Below are 19,770 nucleotides of genomic sequence, written 5' to 3'. Positions count from 1 at the left end.
GATAGTTCCGGTAGATCCGTAGAGATGTTACCACGTAAACAATCCAGGTTACACAGGTGCTAGCCAGGTAGTTGCAGGTAGGTTAGTCAAGTTAGTTCAGATCAGTCCTGTTGGATTTATGACCAACATAAACCCAGACGATGGACGGGATAGTAGATGGTTAAAATGACATGACGCGATGGCGTTGACAGTGCGTATAAGTTACTAAATTAAACGTAGCCCACAAACAAACACAGACAACTCAGCGCAAACACAGAGCAGCGGCAGCTAGTTGCGCCAGCGTTCACTCACAACCGGAGACCAACCGGACTTAGATCACATTTCTTCCCGATTCTGAGATTTGGAATGCATGTGGCTTGTGAATGATACTGGTTCCCCCAGCGTTTGCTGCAAAGCATTGCAGAAATGTTAGGGAGACATTGTGAGAGCATTGCGTTTGCTGTAGAGTGTTGCAGAAATGTTAGGGTGACGTTGTGAGAATGTTGAATTTGCAGCTGAGTGTTGCAGAAACGTTAGAGTGATGTTGTGAGAATGTTGAATTTGCAGCAGAGCATTGCAGAAACCCTCTCTAAGGAATTGCCACCTTAACGTGGTGGAGGGGTTTGTGTGTCCGGTGATCCTGGGAGCTATGTTGTCGGGGCATTAGCCCCCGGAAAGGTCTCCCAAGGCAAATTGGTCCAGGGGGAGGGGCCAGACTAAGAGCAATTCAAAGACTCCATGACACGGACTCACAAATACCAAGCTACCTCACCCAGAAAAGGGAAACCGGGGCCCCCTTCTGGAGCCAGACCCGGGAGGGGAGCTCGTCGGCGAGCGTCTGGCCCCATGGGATAAGGCCTGGTCGGGCAAAGCCCGAATTGGTAACGTGGGGTCCACGCCCTGTGGGCTCACCACCTGCAGGGGTCGGCATCGGAGTCGGGTGCTTTGTCCAATGGGCAGTGGGCAAAGGCGGGGATCTGGGCGCGCTGATCCTCGGTGTCGCAGACTGGTTCTGGGGACGTGGAACTTCACCTCTCTGGTGGGGAAGGAACCGGAGCTAGTGCGGGAGGCGGAGCGGTACCAACTAGAAATAGTTGGGCTCACCTCTGCGCACAGCACTGGTTCCGGAACCAAACTCCTGGAGAGGGGCTGCACTCTGTTCTTTTGCTCAGGGTGAGAGGCGCTGGGCAGGTGTGGGGATACTCACAAGCCACCGGCTGAGCGCCACTGTGTTGGAGTTCCACCCAGGGAACGAGAGGGTCGCCTCTCTGCGACTACGTGTTGCTGGGGGGAAAGCTCTGACTGTCGTTTGTGCTTATGCACCAAACGGCAGTTCAGACTATCCGGCCTTCTTGGAAACACTGGGCGGCATCCTGGAAAGGGTGCCGCCCGGAGACTCCATAGTTCTGCTGGGTGACTTCAACGCTCAAGTGGGCAATGATAGAGAAACCTGGAAGGGGGTGATTGGGAGGAATGGCCTGCCTGATCTTAACCCGAGTGGTGTCTTGTTATTGGACTTCTGTGCAGGTCATGGATTGTCCATAACAAACACCATGTTTGAGCATAGGGTAGCTCATAAGTGTACTTGGTACCAGAGCACCTTAGGCCAAAGATCGATGATCGACTTTGTGGTCATATCATCAGACCTGCGGCCGTATGTCTTGGACACTCGGGTGAAGAGAGGAGCAGAGCTGTCAACTGATCACCACCTGGTGGTGAGTTGGATCAAGTGGCCGGGGAGGCTGCTGGACAGACCCGGGCAGACCCGGTAAACCCAAACGTGTAGTGAGGGTGAACTGGGAATATCCGGGTGAGGCCCCCGTCCATGAGGTCTTCAACTCCCACCTCCGGAAGAACTTCTTGCGCATGCTGGGGGGGGCTGGGGACATGGAGTCCGAGTGGGCCATGTTCAAAGCCTCCATTGCAGAGGCGACAAGCAGGAGCTGCGGCCAGAAAGTCATCGGTGCCTGTCGGGGTGGCAACCCAAGAACCCGCTGGTGGACACCAGTGGTGAGGGAGGCCATCAAACTGAAGAAGGAAGCCTTTCGGGCTTGGCTGGCCCGGGGGTCCCCTGAAGCAGCAGACAGGTACCGGGTGGCCAGAAGGGCTGCGGCTTCGGCAGTCGCTGAAGCAAAAACCCGGGTATGGGAGGAGTTCGGGGAGGTTATGGAGAAGGACTTTCGGTTGGCCTCGAGGAAGTTCTGGCAAACCATCCGATGACTCAGAAAGGGAAAGCAGGGCTTGTCTCAGGCTGTTTTCAGCAGGGGAGGAGAACTGCTGACGGGTCAATGACAAATAAAGCTTCTAAAAAGGTTTTTTTTTTAAGTTTGTTCAAAATGGATGTAATGCATATTTTTTAATCTGGAACAATGTGTCTAAACAAGTCTCACTTGTTGTATAACATTTCAAAGTGTTTAAATACCTGAAATTATTACCATTAAAATACTATTTTTAATAGTTTTCTTAGTCTGTACCTTTGCTCGGACAGTTGCGCCACCTGACATTTTGAGGGTTTGAGATGCCAAAACATGCAAAAAAAAATTTGAATGTACTCAATGTGTATTCAGACTAAATATGTTTTATAGAAGGACGTGATATATGTCATGAATTTATCTAATTATTTTACAAGGAAATAATGCACTCGGACACAGAAATTTGCACGTCATGTCATTGACCCTGACCTGGACTGGGGATGTTGTCGGGTGGTGGAGGAGCAATTTGGCTTCTGTCCTGGTTGTGGAACAGTGGACCAGGTCTTTACCTTGGCGGGGTTGCTGGCGGGGTCATGGGAGTTTGCCCATCCAGTCCACATGTGTTTTGTGGACTTGGAGAAGGCTTTCGACCGTGTCCCCCAGGGAACCCTGTGGGGGGTACTGCGGGAGTATGGGGTACCGGGGGCCGTTGTTATGAGGCATCCGGTCCCTGTATAACCAAAGTGAGAGCTGTGTCCACATCCTCGGCACATAGTCAAGCATGTTTCCAGTGGGTGTTGGACTCGGCCAAGGTTTCCCCTTGTCACTGGTCCTGTTAGTGATATTTACGGACAGGATCTCAAGGTGCAGCCGAGGTGAAGAGAGTGTCCGGTTTGGGGACCTCAGAATTGCGTCTCTGCTTTTTGCAGACGACGTGGTTCTGCTGGCTTTATCGGACCGTGACCTTCAGCACGCACTGGAGTGGTTTGCAGCCGAGTGTGAAGCGGCCGGGATGAGAGTCAGTACCTCCAAGTCCGAGGCCATGGTTCTCTGCCAGAAAATGGTAGATTGCTCCCTCCGGGTTGGGAACGAGCCATTGCCCCAAGTGAAGGAGTTGAAGTATCTCGGGGTCTTGTTCACGAGTGAGGGTAGAAGGGAGTGTGAGATCGACAGGCGGATCATCGCAGTGAAGAGGGAGCTGAGCCGGAAGCTAAAGCTCTCGATTTACCGGTCGATCTACGTCCCAACCCTCACCTATGGTCACAAGCTTTGGGTAGTGACCGAAAGAACGAGATTGCGGATACAAGCGGCCGAAATGAGCTTCCTCCGTACGGTGGCTGGGCTCAGCCTTAGAGATAGGGTGAGGAGCTCGGACATCCGGAGGGAGCTCGGAGTAGAGCCGCTGCTCCTTTGCGTCGAAAGGAGCCAATTGAGATGGTTCGGGCATCTGATCAGGATGCCTCCCGGGCGCCTCCCTTTGGAGGTTTTCCGGGCTCGTCCAACTGGGCGGAGACCCGAGGTAGACCCAGAACCCGCTGGAGCGATTATATATCTCTCCTGGCCTAGGAACGCCTCGGGATCCCCCAGGAGGAGCTGGAATGCGTTGCCGGGGAGAGGGACGCCTGGAATACCCGGCTTAACCTACTGCCCCGACTCCAGATAAGTGGGTGAAAATAGATGGATGGCATTGCAGAAACGTAAGGGTAACGTTGTGAGAATGTTGAATTTGCAGCAGAGCGTTGTAGAAACGTTAGGGTGACGTGAGAATGTTGAACTTGCAGCAGAGCGTTGTAGAAACGTTAGGGTAACGTTGTGAGAATGTTGAATTTGCAGCAGAGCATTGTAGAAACGTTAGGGTGACGTTGAGAGAATGTTGAATTTGCAGCAGAGCGTTGCAGAAACGTTAGGGTGATGTAAGAATGTTGAACTTGCCGCAGAGCGTTGCAGAAATGTTCGGGTGACGTTGTGAGAATGTTGAATTTGCAGCAGAGCGTTGAAGAAATGTTTGGGTGACGTTGTGAGAATGTTGAATTTGCAGCAGAGCGTTGAAGAAATGTTTGGGTGACGTTGTGAGAATGTTGAATTTGCAGCAGAGCGTTGAAGAAATGTTTGGGTGACATTGTGAGAATGTTGAATTTGCAGCAGAGCGTTACAGTAACGTTAGGGGGAGAGCGTTTGCGAGGCGCTCACCGATCTCCTTCCCCAGCCCGGAGTGTTTGAGTGACCCCGCGGACGACACCACCGCACAGCTCCTGAAGGGCCCCAGGTCAGAGGTCAGGGGTCGCGGGGGCAGCAGGGGGGCCCAGGACAGGCCGGAGAAGGGCCTGAGGTCGGGTGTGAGGGTGGTCACGTCCACTTTCCCCTTCAGCTGACACAGCAGCTCTGCCCCACTGCGTCTGGAGCCGTCCCCCACACCCCGGGACGGGAGGGGCACCCCATACTTATTCAGCGCCTGGGGGAGAGATACAGAGAGGGGGAGAGGGAGGGAGGGGGAGAGAGGAAGAGAGAGAAGTGGAGAAGTGTTGTGCTCAGAAAGCTTTACATGTTTTCTCATGGAGCAGAGAATAAAACACACAGCCTGAGGAGCAGAATAAGCCCCCCCCTCCCTCTCACTCCCCCCTCCCTCTCCCCCTTCCATCTCTCTCTCCCCCTCCCTCTCTCTCCCCCCCTCCTTCCATCGCTCTCTCCCACTCCATCTCTCCCTTCCTTCTGTCTATCTCTCCCTACCTCTCTCTTCCCCCTCCCTCTCTCTCCCCCCTCCTTCTATCTCTCTCCCCCCTTCCATCTCTCCCTCCCTCCCTCTTTCTCACTGCCTCTCTCTACCTCTCTCCCTCTCTCCCTCTCTCCCCCCTTCCATCTCTCTCTCTCCCCCCCTCCTTACATCTCTCTCTCCCCCTCCCTCTCCCCCCTTCTGTCTCTCTCCCTCCCTTCTCCCTTCCTCTCTCTCCCTCCCTCCCTCTCTCTCTCTCTCTTACCTGGTAGTTCTGCACCACCTTCCTGAGCCTGTGCCCCAGCCTGCTGCTGGACATCCTGTCGTCCCACACCTCTCCCAGGGTGCCGTGTGGCCCGAAGAGCTCCGCGTCGCCCCCCCCCACCATGGCCCCCCTCCTCCTGCCCCCGAACATTCCCTCCAGCAGGCTCCGCAGGGGGCGGGGCATCAGCCAGGACAGAAGCCCCGCCCCCTCTCCAGGCTCCCTCTTCTTGCCCCGCGCCTCGGCCCCGCCCCTCTCCATGCTGGCGTTGGGGGCGGAGAGCACCGGGATCGGCCGGCGCGGGTCGCCGGGGACGATGCCCGGGTGGCTCTGGGGGTTGGCGTAGATGGGCTTGGCCCCGCCCCCGGCGCGGATGGCCCGGGCGACGGCGTGTGCGCGCGGCTGGGCGCGGGTTCGGGCGCGCACGCCGAAGATGGCGTCCGTCACAGGAACGCTGTTCTCGGCGCACAGCGCGTACAGCAGGCCCATCGCCACGCAGAACAGCCCCATGCAGGCCACGCCCCTGCGCGCCCGCCGCCGCAACCGCCAAAGCAGGCTGACCCGGTCCAGAGACGCGCCCGGGATCTGGGGAGGGGGAGAGACACATGAGACCCGGTCCAGAGACGCGCCCGGGACCTGGGGAGGGGGAGAGACACATGAGACCCGGTCCAGAGACACGCCCGGGACCTGGGGAGGGGGAGAGACACATGAGACCCGGTCCAGAGACGCGCCCGGGATCTGGGGAGGGGGAGAGACAGATGAGACCCGGTCCAGAGACACGCCCGGGACCTGGGGAGGGGGAGAGACACATGAGACCCGGTCCAGAGACATGCCCAGGACCTGGGGAGGGGGAGAGACACATGAGACCCGGTCCAGAGACGCGCCCGGGACCTGAGAAGGAGAGACACATGCGACACTGATCCACAGCAACACTGTGAACACTATTCACACATTTTGCCTTCCAATCTATGGCCCAGCTCTAGCATGAGGTAAAGCGCTGTTTATCACCATGGCTCTCCTGCAGCCCCTCACTACAGTCCTGGGTGTGCACACTCCTAAGATTTTATTGCTTTTGAGATCTAAACCCTCAAGCCAAGCGTCCTGCCAGCAGAATGTGCCTCCTCCGGTCGCGCCTGTTCTCTGGGCTTTTCCCCTGCCCCAGGCCCTGTTCTCTGGGCTTTTCCCCTGCCCCTGGCCCTGCTGCCTGGGTTCCGGCTACATATATGATCCCTCCCCGTGTTTAATTCAGAAAGAAACATCTAATTCCTATGTTGGTGAATCTAGAAACATGAACATGTTTAAGTTTCAGGGGTACAGCTTTAATGGCGCCTGCAAACTTCTTGAAACACTGAAGCTCGTGCTCCTGGGGTCATACTGGCAGTAAAGGGAGGCACTCCTGAAATTATAACTCACCTAGCTGGGGCAGCTAGCCCAGATACCTGTACAAATGTATTATTGAGAAAAACACTGCTCTCAATCAACCTATTGACAAGTTGTTCTTCTTTTAAAAACACAACAACTGCCTTATTCATACGAGAGCAGTAGATAGACAGTTAGATTACCATGGCCATCTTGCTCGGGCACAACCCTCACGCCATGCCGGAGAGATAGGGACACACACACACCCTCTCACATACACACCCTCTCACACACACACACACACACACACACACACCCTCTCACACACACACACACACACACACACACACACACACACCCCCTCTCACACACACACACACACACACCCTCACACACAGACACACACACCCTCACACACACACACACATCCTCACACACACAGTGAGAGGGAGTGAGAGAGAGGGGGGGAGGGAGGGAGAGAGCTGCATTATTAATGCGTTGAGCTCATCCACCTCAGTTGCCATCCCAGATGTTTTTATCACCTCTCTCTCACACACACACACACACACACACACACACACACACACACACAGGTACACACAGACACACAGAGAGGTACACACAGACACACAGAGAGGTACACACACACACACACACACACCAACACACACACACACACAGGTACACACAGACACACAGAGAGGTACACACACACCCACACACACACACACAGGTACACACAGACACACAGAGAGGTACAGACACACACACACAGGTACACACACACACACCCACACACACACACAGGTCAGCCCAAATACACAATGGCACTGCCACAAAACCAGCCTCACCAGCAGCATCATCAGAAGGATCACATGGGCTGCCCTAGTTTATGCTGCTCAATGAATGGGTCCATTTACATTACAGTTTTTTACAATCGTTTTCACACTTGTCTCAATACCATGTCCACTTTTTCAAAACTCTTCACACAGTGTGCTTTTGAAACACACACCTGAGCACATCAGTTAACCTTTGGTGCAAAAGGTACTTCAACCACCAAAACACTTAATATTTCACCCAAAAGTGACTCTTGCTGCCATAACTATAGCGCATGCTTTCTCCCATAAGACTACTTTGTCACTCAATGTACAATGAACTACAAAACACAAACAACTTGGAGCATTGCTAAATACATATATTATGTGTTTCCCTTTCCTCTATTTTTGCATCCACAAATATTTCAAGCCAAGTAGCTAAATAAACTTTTGATCTGTTGGTTTGCCTCTCACAATAGATGTCATGACTAAGTGTGGTAAATTTACAGTAAACTGTAAATGAATGAATGTTTTACTATATTGGAATCCCAGAATCCCACATTTTTACTATGTAACATAAAAGAATATGTGATAAAGAAACATCACAAAAGCAACAGTATTCTTCAAAGGGTTTACAGTATTTTGACATTTGTTCTCACAGTGCAATATACTGTAATTCAGAAAAGAAAAATACAATACAATCAATTACTCAAAGTACATTACAATCAATAACAAATACATACCAAAAAGCAATATTTTCACTATATACAGTAATTTGCACATATATTGTCTGCCTATCAGTATCAGAAGTCTACTGTTGGCCTGGCCCATCCATCCTGTCCTCTGCATTTGGCTATAGATTTTCATCAACATCACGCCAAATGTTATCTCTTGCTATACACCGAGGAAAACATCTCTTTGCGTGCCTTTTCCAGCCCTGGATGTGTTCCACTGTTATGTCCATACACCCAGCAGCCATTGCATCTAGAAGTGACATCTGTTCATGTGGGTGGTGGTCCTAAACCTTCACATATACCTTCATAAACTTCATATTGTTCCTTGTCTCAATACCATGTCCAACCTTCACATATACCTTCATAAACTTCATATTGGTATCTGAGCTCCTTGACACCCTCAGAGTTCCTGTCAAAGGGGGCAGTGTACAACTGTTTCATCCTGAATGGTTGTAGTGTCAATGTTTGGAAATATGTTGTTGTCTGCGATTATGTTGTTGCATATTTCTCTTAGCCTGATGCTGTTATTGACAATGACCATCCCAACTATTGTATCCTCCTGTTGAGGCGTAAACATTCTTCCCCTTCCCCCCGTGTGACTGTGTGAGGTAACCGCAGGGTCCTGTAGTGAGTCAAAGACAAATGTGCACTGATACATCTGCTTTTTCTGGAGACTTCTGAAATCACAGTACTGCTGTAATATACACATCAATTGAACTTGGTTTGGTTGATGCTCTTCCGCGACGTCTTCTTCCTCTGTATCTAAATGTCTGCAAAAGTTGCTGTATTTGTACAAACATTTGCTGGTAGTGAACACTGACAGAGGTATTCATGAATTTTGGAAGAAGTGGTGATTGAATGCCTTTAGTATGAAAGCAATGCAAAAATATCCACAGTTTAGTTCACATAGTCTAATGATATGGTGAATGTGTTAAGTGTTTTGAAAAAGTCGACATGGTATTGAGACAAGTGTGAAAACGATTGTAAAAAACTGTAACTTCTCATATGCAGTAGTTATAATCTCCCGTTTACAGACGTCGATGAGGCACCGCCCGGCGAGATAATGAGAGAACGTTCGAGTGAGTGACAGACAGCCGGAGCGTGATCCTCCCCCACCATGCAGGAGGGACAGGAACTTTTCCCTTTAGCTCGACAAAAGCAGCCTCCCCATCTCCCAATTGCTTATTACACCCTGAAGGACATTATAAAGTTATATTTTTTATACTTCCTACAGTTATCCGATCTCTGCAAACTTTAGAAAACATTTGACACCCTTTTACTTTCAGGACAGTGCCTGAGATCACCAAATAAATCATTCAGAAAAATGTTTTGAATGTCCAAAGGTCATGTACTTACTATGCAGTCACTTCGTATCCAGGACATGCGTCTTGAAGGTTATTTTGTCCATATAAACGTATTTATAATACAAAGTGCTGGCGTTTGTACGCAAGCTAAATATGTTTTCTTTGATAGACGCTATTTTCCATTGACTCAGAGAGCAAAATAAGTGAAAGGGGGTGCTCTCTTTGCGTACAGGAGCCGGCTGCTAGGCGAGACTCTTGCCTGACTGAGCAGCTATAGTTTAACTTTTGAGTCTAAATGAGCTCATAATGCATTCCGCCCGGTGGAATGAGACACCGGTCTTGTTCCGTAGTCAGTCATACAGCATTCCGCCTGGTGGAATGAGACACCGGTCGTGTTCCGTAGTCAGTCATACAGCATTCCGCCTGGTGGAATGAGACACCGGTCGTGTTCCGTAGTCAGTCATACAGCATTCTGCCCGGTGGAATGAGACACCGGTCGTGTTCCGTAGTCTCGGCGTTCTCCTGTAGTCCTTGCCTATGCCAGCGAGACCACTCCGGCCTGCCAGCTCTGGTCGCCTTATGGTTCCCTCTCTACGAGCACCTTGCGGTCGAGCTGCACGTTCACGCCTGTTTTCCGTTCTGGTGCCTCAGTGGTGGAATGACTTGCCTACCACTGTCAGGACAGCAGAATCTAAAAACAGACTACAAACACACCTTTTCAAACTGTACCTTAGTCCTCCCTCCTGAACACTTCATGTGTATTTTACTAGTTATGGATGTGATGCTTTAACTTGTGTTAGAACCTATGCACTTGTAAGTCGCTTTGCATTAAAAGCGTCTGCCAAATGACAAAATGTAAATGTAAATGCCTCCCCCCTAAAGCACATATAATAATAGCAGTTACTTAGCTGGTTACTGGCTTATATTAGCTAGACAAATCATGCAACATAAGAAACTATGTCAATATACAGATATACTTAGCTAGATAAACACTTGTTCGTGACCTAGCTAAGTAACAGTATTCCTCTCAGGTTTATCTTGGCCAATGTTAGGCTCCTAACGTCAGCTAGCTTGCTAAAGAATACCATTATAGTTTGCTGGCTAGCTAATGTTAGCTATCGAAATGGAAAGCTAGTGTACAGTTACATAATATATACAGTCCCCTCCAAAGGTATTGGAACAGCAAGGTCAATTCCTTTATTTTTTGAGTTTGAGGTCAAATGATTTACACCATTTCCTGGTATTTTTATCAAGATTTGTTAAACAACGTAGAACATATCACCTTTTGTATCAGGGCACCCAATTTTTAGGTAAGCAAAAGTATTGGAACATGTGACTGACAGGTGTTTCTCGTTGCCCAAAAGTGTCCTGTTAGATTGATTGGTTAAATATTACATAGTTCTGAATGTCTACTCTTAGTTTTAGCCTTGGGTTTTGCCTGTGAAGACTGCATTTGTGTTAGAAAATGTAAACCGACATGAAGACCAGATAGCTTTCTTTGGGAGAAAAGCAAGCCATTTTGAAGCTGAGAAAAAAGGTTATTTAACAGAATTGAAAACAGGCCTGAGGGTTAGGCAGGAGCACTGTGAGGCAGAAAGGTGACCTGATTGTCAGGGACAATTTTAAACAGTCAACTCCAGCAACTACGTCTACACACACACTTTACAATTGTGCCTCACATTCACCCTATTCTCTCCCTCTCTCCCCTTCTCTCTCTCCCTCTCTCTCTCTCAGCCAGCCACCCCCCCAATACCACCCCCCCCTCCCCAGATTTGAACATTTAAAGACTGAAATTAGAAAGGTTTATTGGACTGGGTTTAGGGTGGTGATTTGGAATGGTAGCTGTTGCATAAAGCCTGGACATAGTGCACGGAATGAGGATTAGTGTAAGGTGACGTTTAAAATAAAGACATAAATTACAAAGCCAACTGAGAACAAAATTAATATCAATCAAAAATTGCATTTGAATAGTCGTAATATTAGCAGTTGAATCAATTTAAATATCAAAAAGAAAAGAAATCAAATTAATATGAATTCCTGCATCCTTCAATACGTGCCATATTAATCTCAATGACCAGTTTATTCACGGGAAAAACATTTACTTGCTTTTTATTTTAAGATGGAAAACTTGATTAAACAAAGGACTAGTTCCTAATCTTGTATGAACATAGGGGATCAAGTTTATTTTTAAAATTCATACACCGCATCAAGTGCAGCATCAGAACTGGATTTCCATGACCAGTCATTTGTCAGTGGTATAGAGTGAGATAGAGTTGTGGCTGTAGTCACAGACTCCCCATCCATCCCCAAAACCCCATCCACACAGGGCAGGGCAAAGGCACAGCCAGACGTGGCCCATGTGGGAAAGATAATTGATAGCCAGCACAATTACCAACAACAAAATGTCAACAAACAAATTAACTTAAAAACGAGAACGACTAATACAAACTCGCGAAAGGAATGGAAAGTTTAGGCCCGGTGAAACGGGAGGGCGCTGCCTAATTAGGCAGCTAGAAGGTCCCGGCATGGCGTCAATAGGGCCCCAGGGTGCGGGAGTGCATGTCCACAGCCTCGCCATGGAAACGGGGAGCCTTAATAAGACCCAGCTCCACAGGGGACACTGCAGGGGGCTGGGGAGCCACACCTCCGCACCTCGGCTCCGACAGCCTCCCCTTCCTGGGGTACCCTGTTCCTTTTGCTCATATCTTACGCCCATCAAACGATGAGACTTGTAAAAAAACGCAACTTGACCTTTTCAATCTTGAAAACAGTTTTCTCAGGATAATCGATGACCTCACGTGTAGCGTGGATATACTGGAGCTCCCTTACGGTTTGCAGCCTTCTGTGCCAGGGCGGGATGTTGCGTGTGCGTGTCGCCACAACCCCCGGGAATGCAAAGTCCACCATGACCTCAATGCAGTCCGTTGAATGTAAAATGGACTGCATTTTCAGATATAGCCGCATCATCAGGATAGTTAAGACAGCTCTCAACATGCTGCGAACATGCTGTGTGGATTCTGACAGGAGGGAGGTAGTAAATATGACTATCAATATTGAAACAGGTGAATGCAATTTTTGGACGATTGTAATCTCATTTAAAGTAATGGAAAGTTAAACATTTTTACCGACGTACCTTGGTGTATCCTAATCACGCCATTATCAAACACTTTGATGTTGTTATGTGGTAAAGATACACACTCCTAGTCTCCCACAGGTGTACATTTGACTTACAGTTTTTTACAATCGTTTTCACACTTATCTCAATACCATGTCCACTTTTTCAAAACATTCACCATATCATTAGACTATGTGAACCAAACTGTGGATATTTTTGCATTGCTTTCATACTAAAGGCATTCAATCACCACTTCTTCCAAAATTCATGAATACCTCTCTCAGTCAGTGTTCACTACCAGCAAATGTTTGTACAAATACAGCAAATTTTGCAGACATTTAGATACTCTGTTCAAAACAGTTAACTTTCAGTTCAAAACCCAATAAAATTCTGATCATTGTGGAAGGAAATATGCTGCATTTTGGCAGAAAAATGAAACTATATGCTTGAAATACGTAAGACAGATCATTCTGATTTTAGCAGAAAGTTTATTCATTTTTTTTTGTTTGCAGCCTTGTTACCATCTATACAAAAGTGATCATCCTTGCATTGAAATGTGCATGCATATAGGGTAAATATAGATGTAGTTGTCACTGAATAGATTTTTCCACTATTACTGTTGTATATGTACTGCTGAAACACCTGGCTGTCATTTCAGTGAACAACCTACCCAGGTGTTTGTTGTTTGTGCCCCGTTACCACATATACAAAAGGGGCCACCTTTGGATTGGCATTTGCATTCTTTAGCCTTGGTGGGGAAAATGGATGCAGCCAGAGGTAGAGGAAGAAGACATCGTGGAAGAGCAAGAACAGTTGTGTCTGATGAAATCAGAGCCACAGTCATTGGTAAATCATGGTCTGTCCCTGAGGGAAGCAGGTTGAGCAAACTTGCCTAGATCCACAGTGGCTTCAATAGTGAGGATTTTCAGGCAAACCAACAGGTACTATACAGTATTTGCAGCATTCTGACTGAAGGAGTTCAATTGATGTGTATATTACAGCAGTACTGTGATTTGAAAAGTCTCCAGAAAAAGCAGGTCATTGTCAACAACAGCATCAGGCTAAGAGAAATATGCAACAACATAATCGCAGACAACAACATATTTCCAAACACTGACAGTGTAAGCACTACAACCATTTCAAGAGTGCTACAGAAACATCAGATCAGGATGAAACGGTTGTACACTGTCCCCTTTGACAGGAACTCTGAGGGTGTCAAGGTACTCAGATACCAATATATGTGAAGGTGTAGGACCACCACCCACATGAAAAGTCACTTTCAGATGCAATGCCGGCTGGGTGTATGGACATAACAGTGGAACACATCCAGGGCTGGAAAAGCCACACAAAGAGATGTTTTCCTCGGTGTATAGAAAGAGATAACATTTGGAGTGATGTTGATGAAAATCTATGGCCAAATGCAGAGGACAGGGTGGATGGGCCAGGCCAACAGTAGAATTCTGATACTGATAGGCAGACAATATATGTGCAAATTACTGTATATAGTGAAAATATTGCTTTTTGGTATGTATTTGTTATTGATTGTAATGTATTTTGAGTAATTGATTGTATTGTATTTTTCTTTTCTGAATTACAGTATATTGCACTGTGAGAACAAATGTCAAAATACTGTAAACCCTTTGAAGAATACTGTTGCTTTTGTGATTTGTTTCTTTATCATATATTGTTTTACATTACACAGTAAAAATTGTTATTCTGGGTTTCCAATATAGTAAAACATTCATTCATTTACAGTTTACTGTAAATTTACCACACTTAGTCATGACATCTATTGTGAGAGGCAAACCAACAGATCAGAAGTTTCTTTAGCTGCTTGGCTTGAAATATTTGTGGATGCAAAAATAGAGGAAAGGGAAACACATAATATATGTATTTAGCAATGCTCCAAGTTGTTTGTGTTTTGTAGTTCATTGAACATTGAGTGAAAAAGTAGTCTTATGGGAGAAAGCATGCGCTATAGTTATGGCAGCATGAGTCACTTTTGGGTGAAATATTAAGTGTTTTGGTGGTTGAAGTGCCTTTTGCACCAAAGGTTAACTGATGTGCTCAGGTGTGTGTTTCAAAAGCACAGTGTGTGAAGAGTTTTGAAAAAGTGGACATGGTATTGAGACAAGTGTGAAAACGATTGTAAAAAACTGTAATAATTGACATGTTGCGAACAAAGTAGTCATTCATCTACACATACGGAAATACTGCAGTGCCCTGCACTGGACAGGACAAAGACATCTGCGTCTCTATGAAACACAGAGACATCTGTTTCTCTTTGAAACACAGAGACATCTGTGTCTCTCTGAAACACAAAGACATCTGCGTCTCTCTGAAACACAAAGACATCTGTGTCTCTCTGAAACACGGAGACATCTGCGTCTCTCTGAAACACAGACGGCTGCGTCTCTCTGAAACACAAAGACATCTGCGTCTCTCTGAAACACAAAGACATCTGCGTCTCTCTGAAACACGGAGACAACTGCGTCTCTCTGAAACACAGACATCTGCGTCTCTGAAACACAGACATCTGCGTCTCTCTGAAATACAGAGACATCTGCGTCTCTCTGCAACACAGAGACATCTGTGTCTCTCTGAAACACAGAGACATTTGCATCTCTCTGAAACACAAAGACACTTGCGTGGGGTTACCGCCACTTAGCGTCAAATGGAAGAGAGTTTAAACATACAGTGCATTTAACTACTTTTGTTAAATAACAATGTCCTTCCCCTGCATGGTCATCAAGCGGGGCTGCAAATGAAGTGAAAATATTATAATATAATTGTGTCACATACCAAAGCTTAATACTAATGAGTTTAATTTGAGCCAAAATATCATGAAACATCACACAGAATATAATTTAAAGGACTTGCTTCAAGTTTTATTAAATGCTTGCTATATTGGGTTGTCTAACGGGCCCCAATTAAGCTGGTAAAATATGAAATGTGTAAAACATAACAGCTCGCCATTCTTTCTCCCAGAAGAAAATCGGAGAAAGCATGCAAGTGAGATTTGGCTCCAGATCTGAAGTAGCTTCTGGATTTCAGTCAAAGCAGCTGATCACCTTTGATCTACTGTTAGCATAAACACATTTTCTGTTTTCTGTTGGGCGGGCAGTAATGAGCAGGTGATATTTGGGGTAGACCTTGGGTAAGACCACAAAATGGCTGAAAGTAGAATAATGGCAGCTTTAGCTGTGAGTGGCTGCTGGGATGGACAGGCTGATACCGTGCACGGGAATGGTCGTAGATAAATTACAGAGCAGGAAAATGGGATACTTTTTTTTCGAATAGCAAAGCTGGAAGGCCTTCTGGTGCTGTTAATGTTATATTACTTGAGGGAGGAGTTATTCATGGTGACCTTCATGAGCGTAAGCCACATATTTCTCCTGCTGGATGTTTTGCCCAAACCATAAAGGTTGTTACCTTGCCCAAGGATACAAGGGGAACATTCCTCTTGGGACTGGAACCATCGACCCTATTTTTTCTCTAGTTTCACCCAAAATATCCAGCGTCAGAACACCAGCAGCCCCAAGTATAAAGGACAAGGAGCCGTAGAGCTGGAACCGGCTGAACAGAATGAGCCGTAGAGCTGGAACCGGCTGAACAGAATGAGCCGTAGAGCTGGAACAGGCTGAACAGAAAGGAGAGCATGTGGGGCTGGAACAGGCTGAACAGAATGAGCCGTGGGGCTGGAACAGGCTGAACAGAATGAGCCGTAGAGCTGGAACAGGCTGAACAGAATGAGCCGTAGAGCTGGAACAGGCTGAACAGAATGAGCCGTAGAGCTGGAACAGGCTGAACAGAATGAGCCGTAGAGCTGGAACCGGCTGAACAGAATGAGCCGTGGGGCTGGAACCGGCTGAACAGAATGAGCCGTAGAGCTGGAACAGGCTGAACAGAATGAGCCGTAGAGCTGGAACAGGCTGAACAGAATGAGCCGTGGGGCTGGAACAGACTGAACAGAATGAGCCGTAGAGCTGGAACAGGCTGAACAGAATGAGCCGTGGGGCTGGAACAGGCTGAACAGAATGAGCCGTAGAGCTGGAACAGGCTGAACAGAATGAGCCGTAGAGCTGGAACAGGCTGAACAGAATGAGCCGTAGAGCTGGAACAGGCTGAACAGAATGAGCCGTGGGGCTGGAACAGGCTGAACAGAATGAGCCGTGGGGCTGGAACAGGCTGAACAGAATGAGCCGTAGAGCTGGAACAGGCTGAACAGAATGAGCCGTGGGGCTGGAACAGGCTGAACAGAAAGGAGAGCATGTGGGGCTGGAACAGGCTGAACAGAATGAGCCGTAGAGCTGGAACAGGCTGAACAGAAAGGAGAGCATGTGGGGCTGGAACAGGCTGAACAGAATGAGCCGTGGGGCTGGAACAGGCTGAACAGAATGAGCCGTAGAGCTGGAACAGGCTGAACAGAATGAGCCGTGGGGCTGGAACAGGCTGAACAGAATGAGCCGTGGGGCTGGAACAGGCTGAACAGAATGAGCCGTGGGGCTGGAACAGGCTGAACAGAATGAGCCGTGGGGCTGGAACAGGCTGAACAGAATGAGCCGTGGGGCTGGAACCGGCTGAACAGAATGAGCCGTGGGGCTGGAACCGGCTGAACAGAATGAGCCGTGGGGCTGGAACAGGCTGAACAGAATGAGCCGTGGAGCTGGAACCGGCTGAACAGAAAGGAGAGCGTGTGGGGCTGGAACAGGCTGAACAGAATGAGCCGTGGAGCTGGAACCGGCTGAACAGAAAGGAGAGCATGTGGGGCTGGAACAGGCTGAACAGAAAGGAGAGCGTGTGGGGCTGGAACAGGCTGAACAGAATGAGCCGTGGGGCTGGAACAGGCTGAACAGAATGAGCCGTGGGGCTGGAACAGGCTGAACAGAATGAGCCGTAGAGCTGGAACAGGCTGAACAGAATGAGCCGTGGGGCTGGAACAGGCTGAACAGAATGAGCCGTGGGGCTGGAACAGGCTGAACAGAATGAGCCGTAGAGCTGGAACAGGCTGAACAGAATGAGCCGTGGGGCTGGAACCGGCTGAACAGAAAGGAGAGCGTGTGGGGCTGGAACAGGCTGAACAGAAAGGAGAGCGTGTGGGGCTGGAACAGGCTGAACAGAAAGGAGAGCGTGTGGGGCTGCATGGTGAGTTGCCATAGGGAGCAAAGCCCCCTGGGATACCACTGCTTAGTGACCTCCAATAACCTCTGCGTTTCAGACTGAGGAATAATGGGGTTGTGACTTTCCATTATCTCTCCCTTCTTTTCCAGGACAGCAGACGGTCTGCCCTGATTAAGATTTCTTTCTTTGAGTTATTCAGATGGGAAAAGCAGAGAAGGCCACAGACTGGGGTGGGATATGACTTGCTATTCTAGCTGAGGAGTCCATCTGCGAGAGGATGGAAATATGGACTGGATCCACTGGACTGGACTGTTTCCAGCGACAGCCTGGTGGCCTGAGATTTACACTTAAGAATCCCTGTTGAGTTGCCAGAGAAAAGAAGGACTTTTGGGCATCACAGGTCCGCTCTCAGCCTCAGGAGGACTGGAGGACCTGTTCCCCCCATCACACCATCCCATGATCCTCTGCTGGCTGAAATGGAGCAGGCCTGATCAGAAAGCTCACCACAGCGAACCATAACATTCCCGTGGAAGGACCTTGTTGCCCGACAGGGAGCTTCGACCCTCAAAGGTCAAATCTTTTATACTTTGAAGTTGACCTTTCCTAGCATGTCCAATCACATCGCCGCTTTGAAACGGAGTCAAGTATTGGGTCAATGACGAATAAAGCTTCTTTTTTTTAAGTTTGTTCAAATGTAATGCATATTTTTGAATCTGGAACAATGTGTCTAAACAAGTCTCACTTGTTGTATAACATTTCAAAATGTTCAAATAATTTTTTTAACTGTGTTTTTAACTTCACCGTCCAAAAATGTCACGCAACCAAATATTTGTCAATATATTTTCCCACTATTTATTTTAAGTAAAACTTTGGCAAGTATCCTTTAGAGTGTCTACAGTGCCGAACACATTATTCTTTTGTGGTTGTGTTGTATTTATAATAATAGACTATTGCATTCTAGTAGCCAGGTATTTGGTATCTTTAGCATCCTATTTTACATTTAAAGACAGAAAAATAATTTCTAAAATATACAAATGAATACATTAAATACAATAGCTATTCACATCATAGTTATCAACCATTTGTTCATGTTAACCTATTATTTATTGGTTTAAATATATATTTTACCTGGTCGCACCACCTGACGATTATCAGTACCTGACAACATTAGTAATGACAGGAACTATGTTGAATAATTGCAAGGTTTGAAAGTGTATAATATCTTTAACTTAAAACTAATAAACACTTGTTAGTAATGTAATAGATAATCTTAGAGCTTTTAATAACATTATTTATTTCATATAATGAGATTCCCGGCAGTTGCGCCACCTGACTCATTGGTTGCGCCACCTGACTTTTGCAACTAATTTCAAATTAAACAGGCTTCTACTTGGACGCCTGTCTTAGCTTTTGCCATTGCTATCAAATTCATACATATAATTTAAAAATGTAATAAAGAGTTTTATCAGCCTACCTACATATTAAAACTAGCAATTTTTATCAACATTTGAGAGAGATCTACAAACCTTTTAACTCAGGTATAACTGTCACTTGGGGTCTTCTTGATGATGCAATATTTTGTTTACTGTTATTACCTCTTCATTTCATAATAAAAGCCCCATATTGACGGTTGTGCCACCCTGACATTTGAGAACATACAAATGCCGGACAAAAGTTTTCCAATTATCTCAATAGCTTTAAAACTATTGGTACTTGTAAAATGGGTTTATTTGAAAGGTTTCAAACATAAAATCATGCCATAGCAATTTATTTTGAAGTTATTTTCATTAAAATACTATTTTTAATAGTTTTCTTAGTCTGTACCTTTGCTCGGACAGTTGCGCCACCTGACATTTTGGGGGTTTGAGATGCCAAAACATGAAAAAAATTAAATTATTTGAATGTACTCAATATGTATTCAGACTAAATATGTTTTATAGAAGGACGTGATATATGTCATGAATTTATCTCATTATTTTACAAGGAAATAATGCACTCGGACACAGAAATTTGCACGTGTTGTCATTGACCCTATTATAGTTTTGCTATTCTGTATTATCGCTACGAGCAACATAGAGCCCAGGGAACTGAGTTAGCCCTTGTAGTTTCTTGATATTTTGGAATAAACCCAAAGGGACTTCATAAACTTCACAAAGTTATATATAACCTCAGACTCATG

General features: G+C 46.9%; 1 protein-coding gene across 2 annotated transcripts in view; it reads right to left on the bottom strand.

Moving 5' to 3' along the window:
• st6gal1 (ST6 beta-galactosamide alpha-2,6-sialyltranferase 1) overlaps positions 1–19,770 on the bottom strand; it is a 34,628-nt gene that overhangs the window by 11,093 nt on the left and 3,765 nt on the right. The window contains exons 1-3 of one of the 2 annotated variants that reach the window (XM_061247812.1): positions 9,408–9,602; positions 5,147–5,728; positions 4,362–4,623 (exon numbers count right to left, since the gene is read on the bottom strand). In XM_061247812.1, coding sequence (XP_061103796.1) covers positions 4,362–4,623; positions 5,147–5,728; positions 9,408–9,434 — 871 coding nt within the window. In that variant the 5' untranslated portion in view covers positions 9,435–9,602. Of the gene's footprint in view, positions 1–4,361; positions 4,624–5,146; positions 5,729–9,407; positions 9,603–19,770 lie in introns of those variants that run through there. The other variant, XM_061247813.1, reaches the window with a different exon arrangement.

This window comes from Conger conger, chromosome 7 (genome assembly GCF_963514075.1).
Source record: "Conger conger chromosome 7, fConCon1.1, whole genome shotgun sequence".
Taxonomy (NCBI): domain Eukaryota; kingdom Metazoa; phylum Chordata; class Actinopteri; order Anguilliformes; family Congridae; genus Conger; species Conger conger.
Note: the sequence above shows the minus strand (reverse complement) of the source record. Positions and strands in the feature narration are given on the sequence as shown.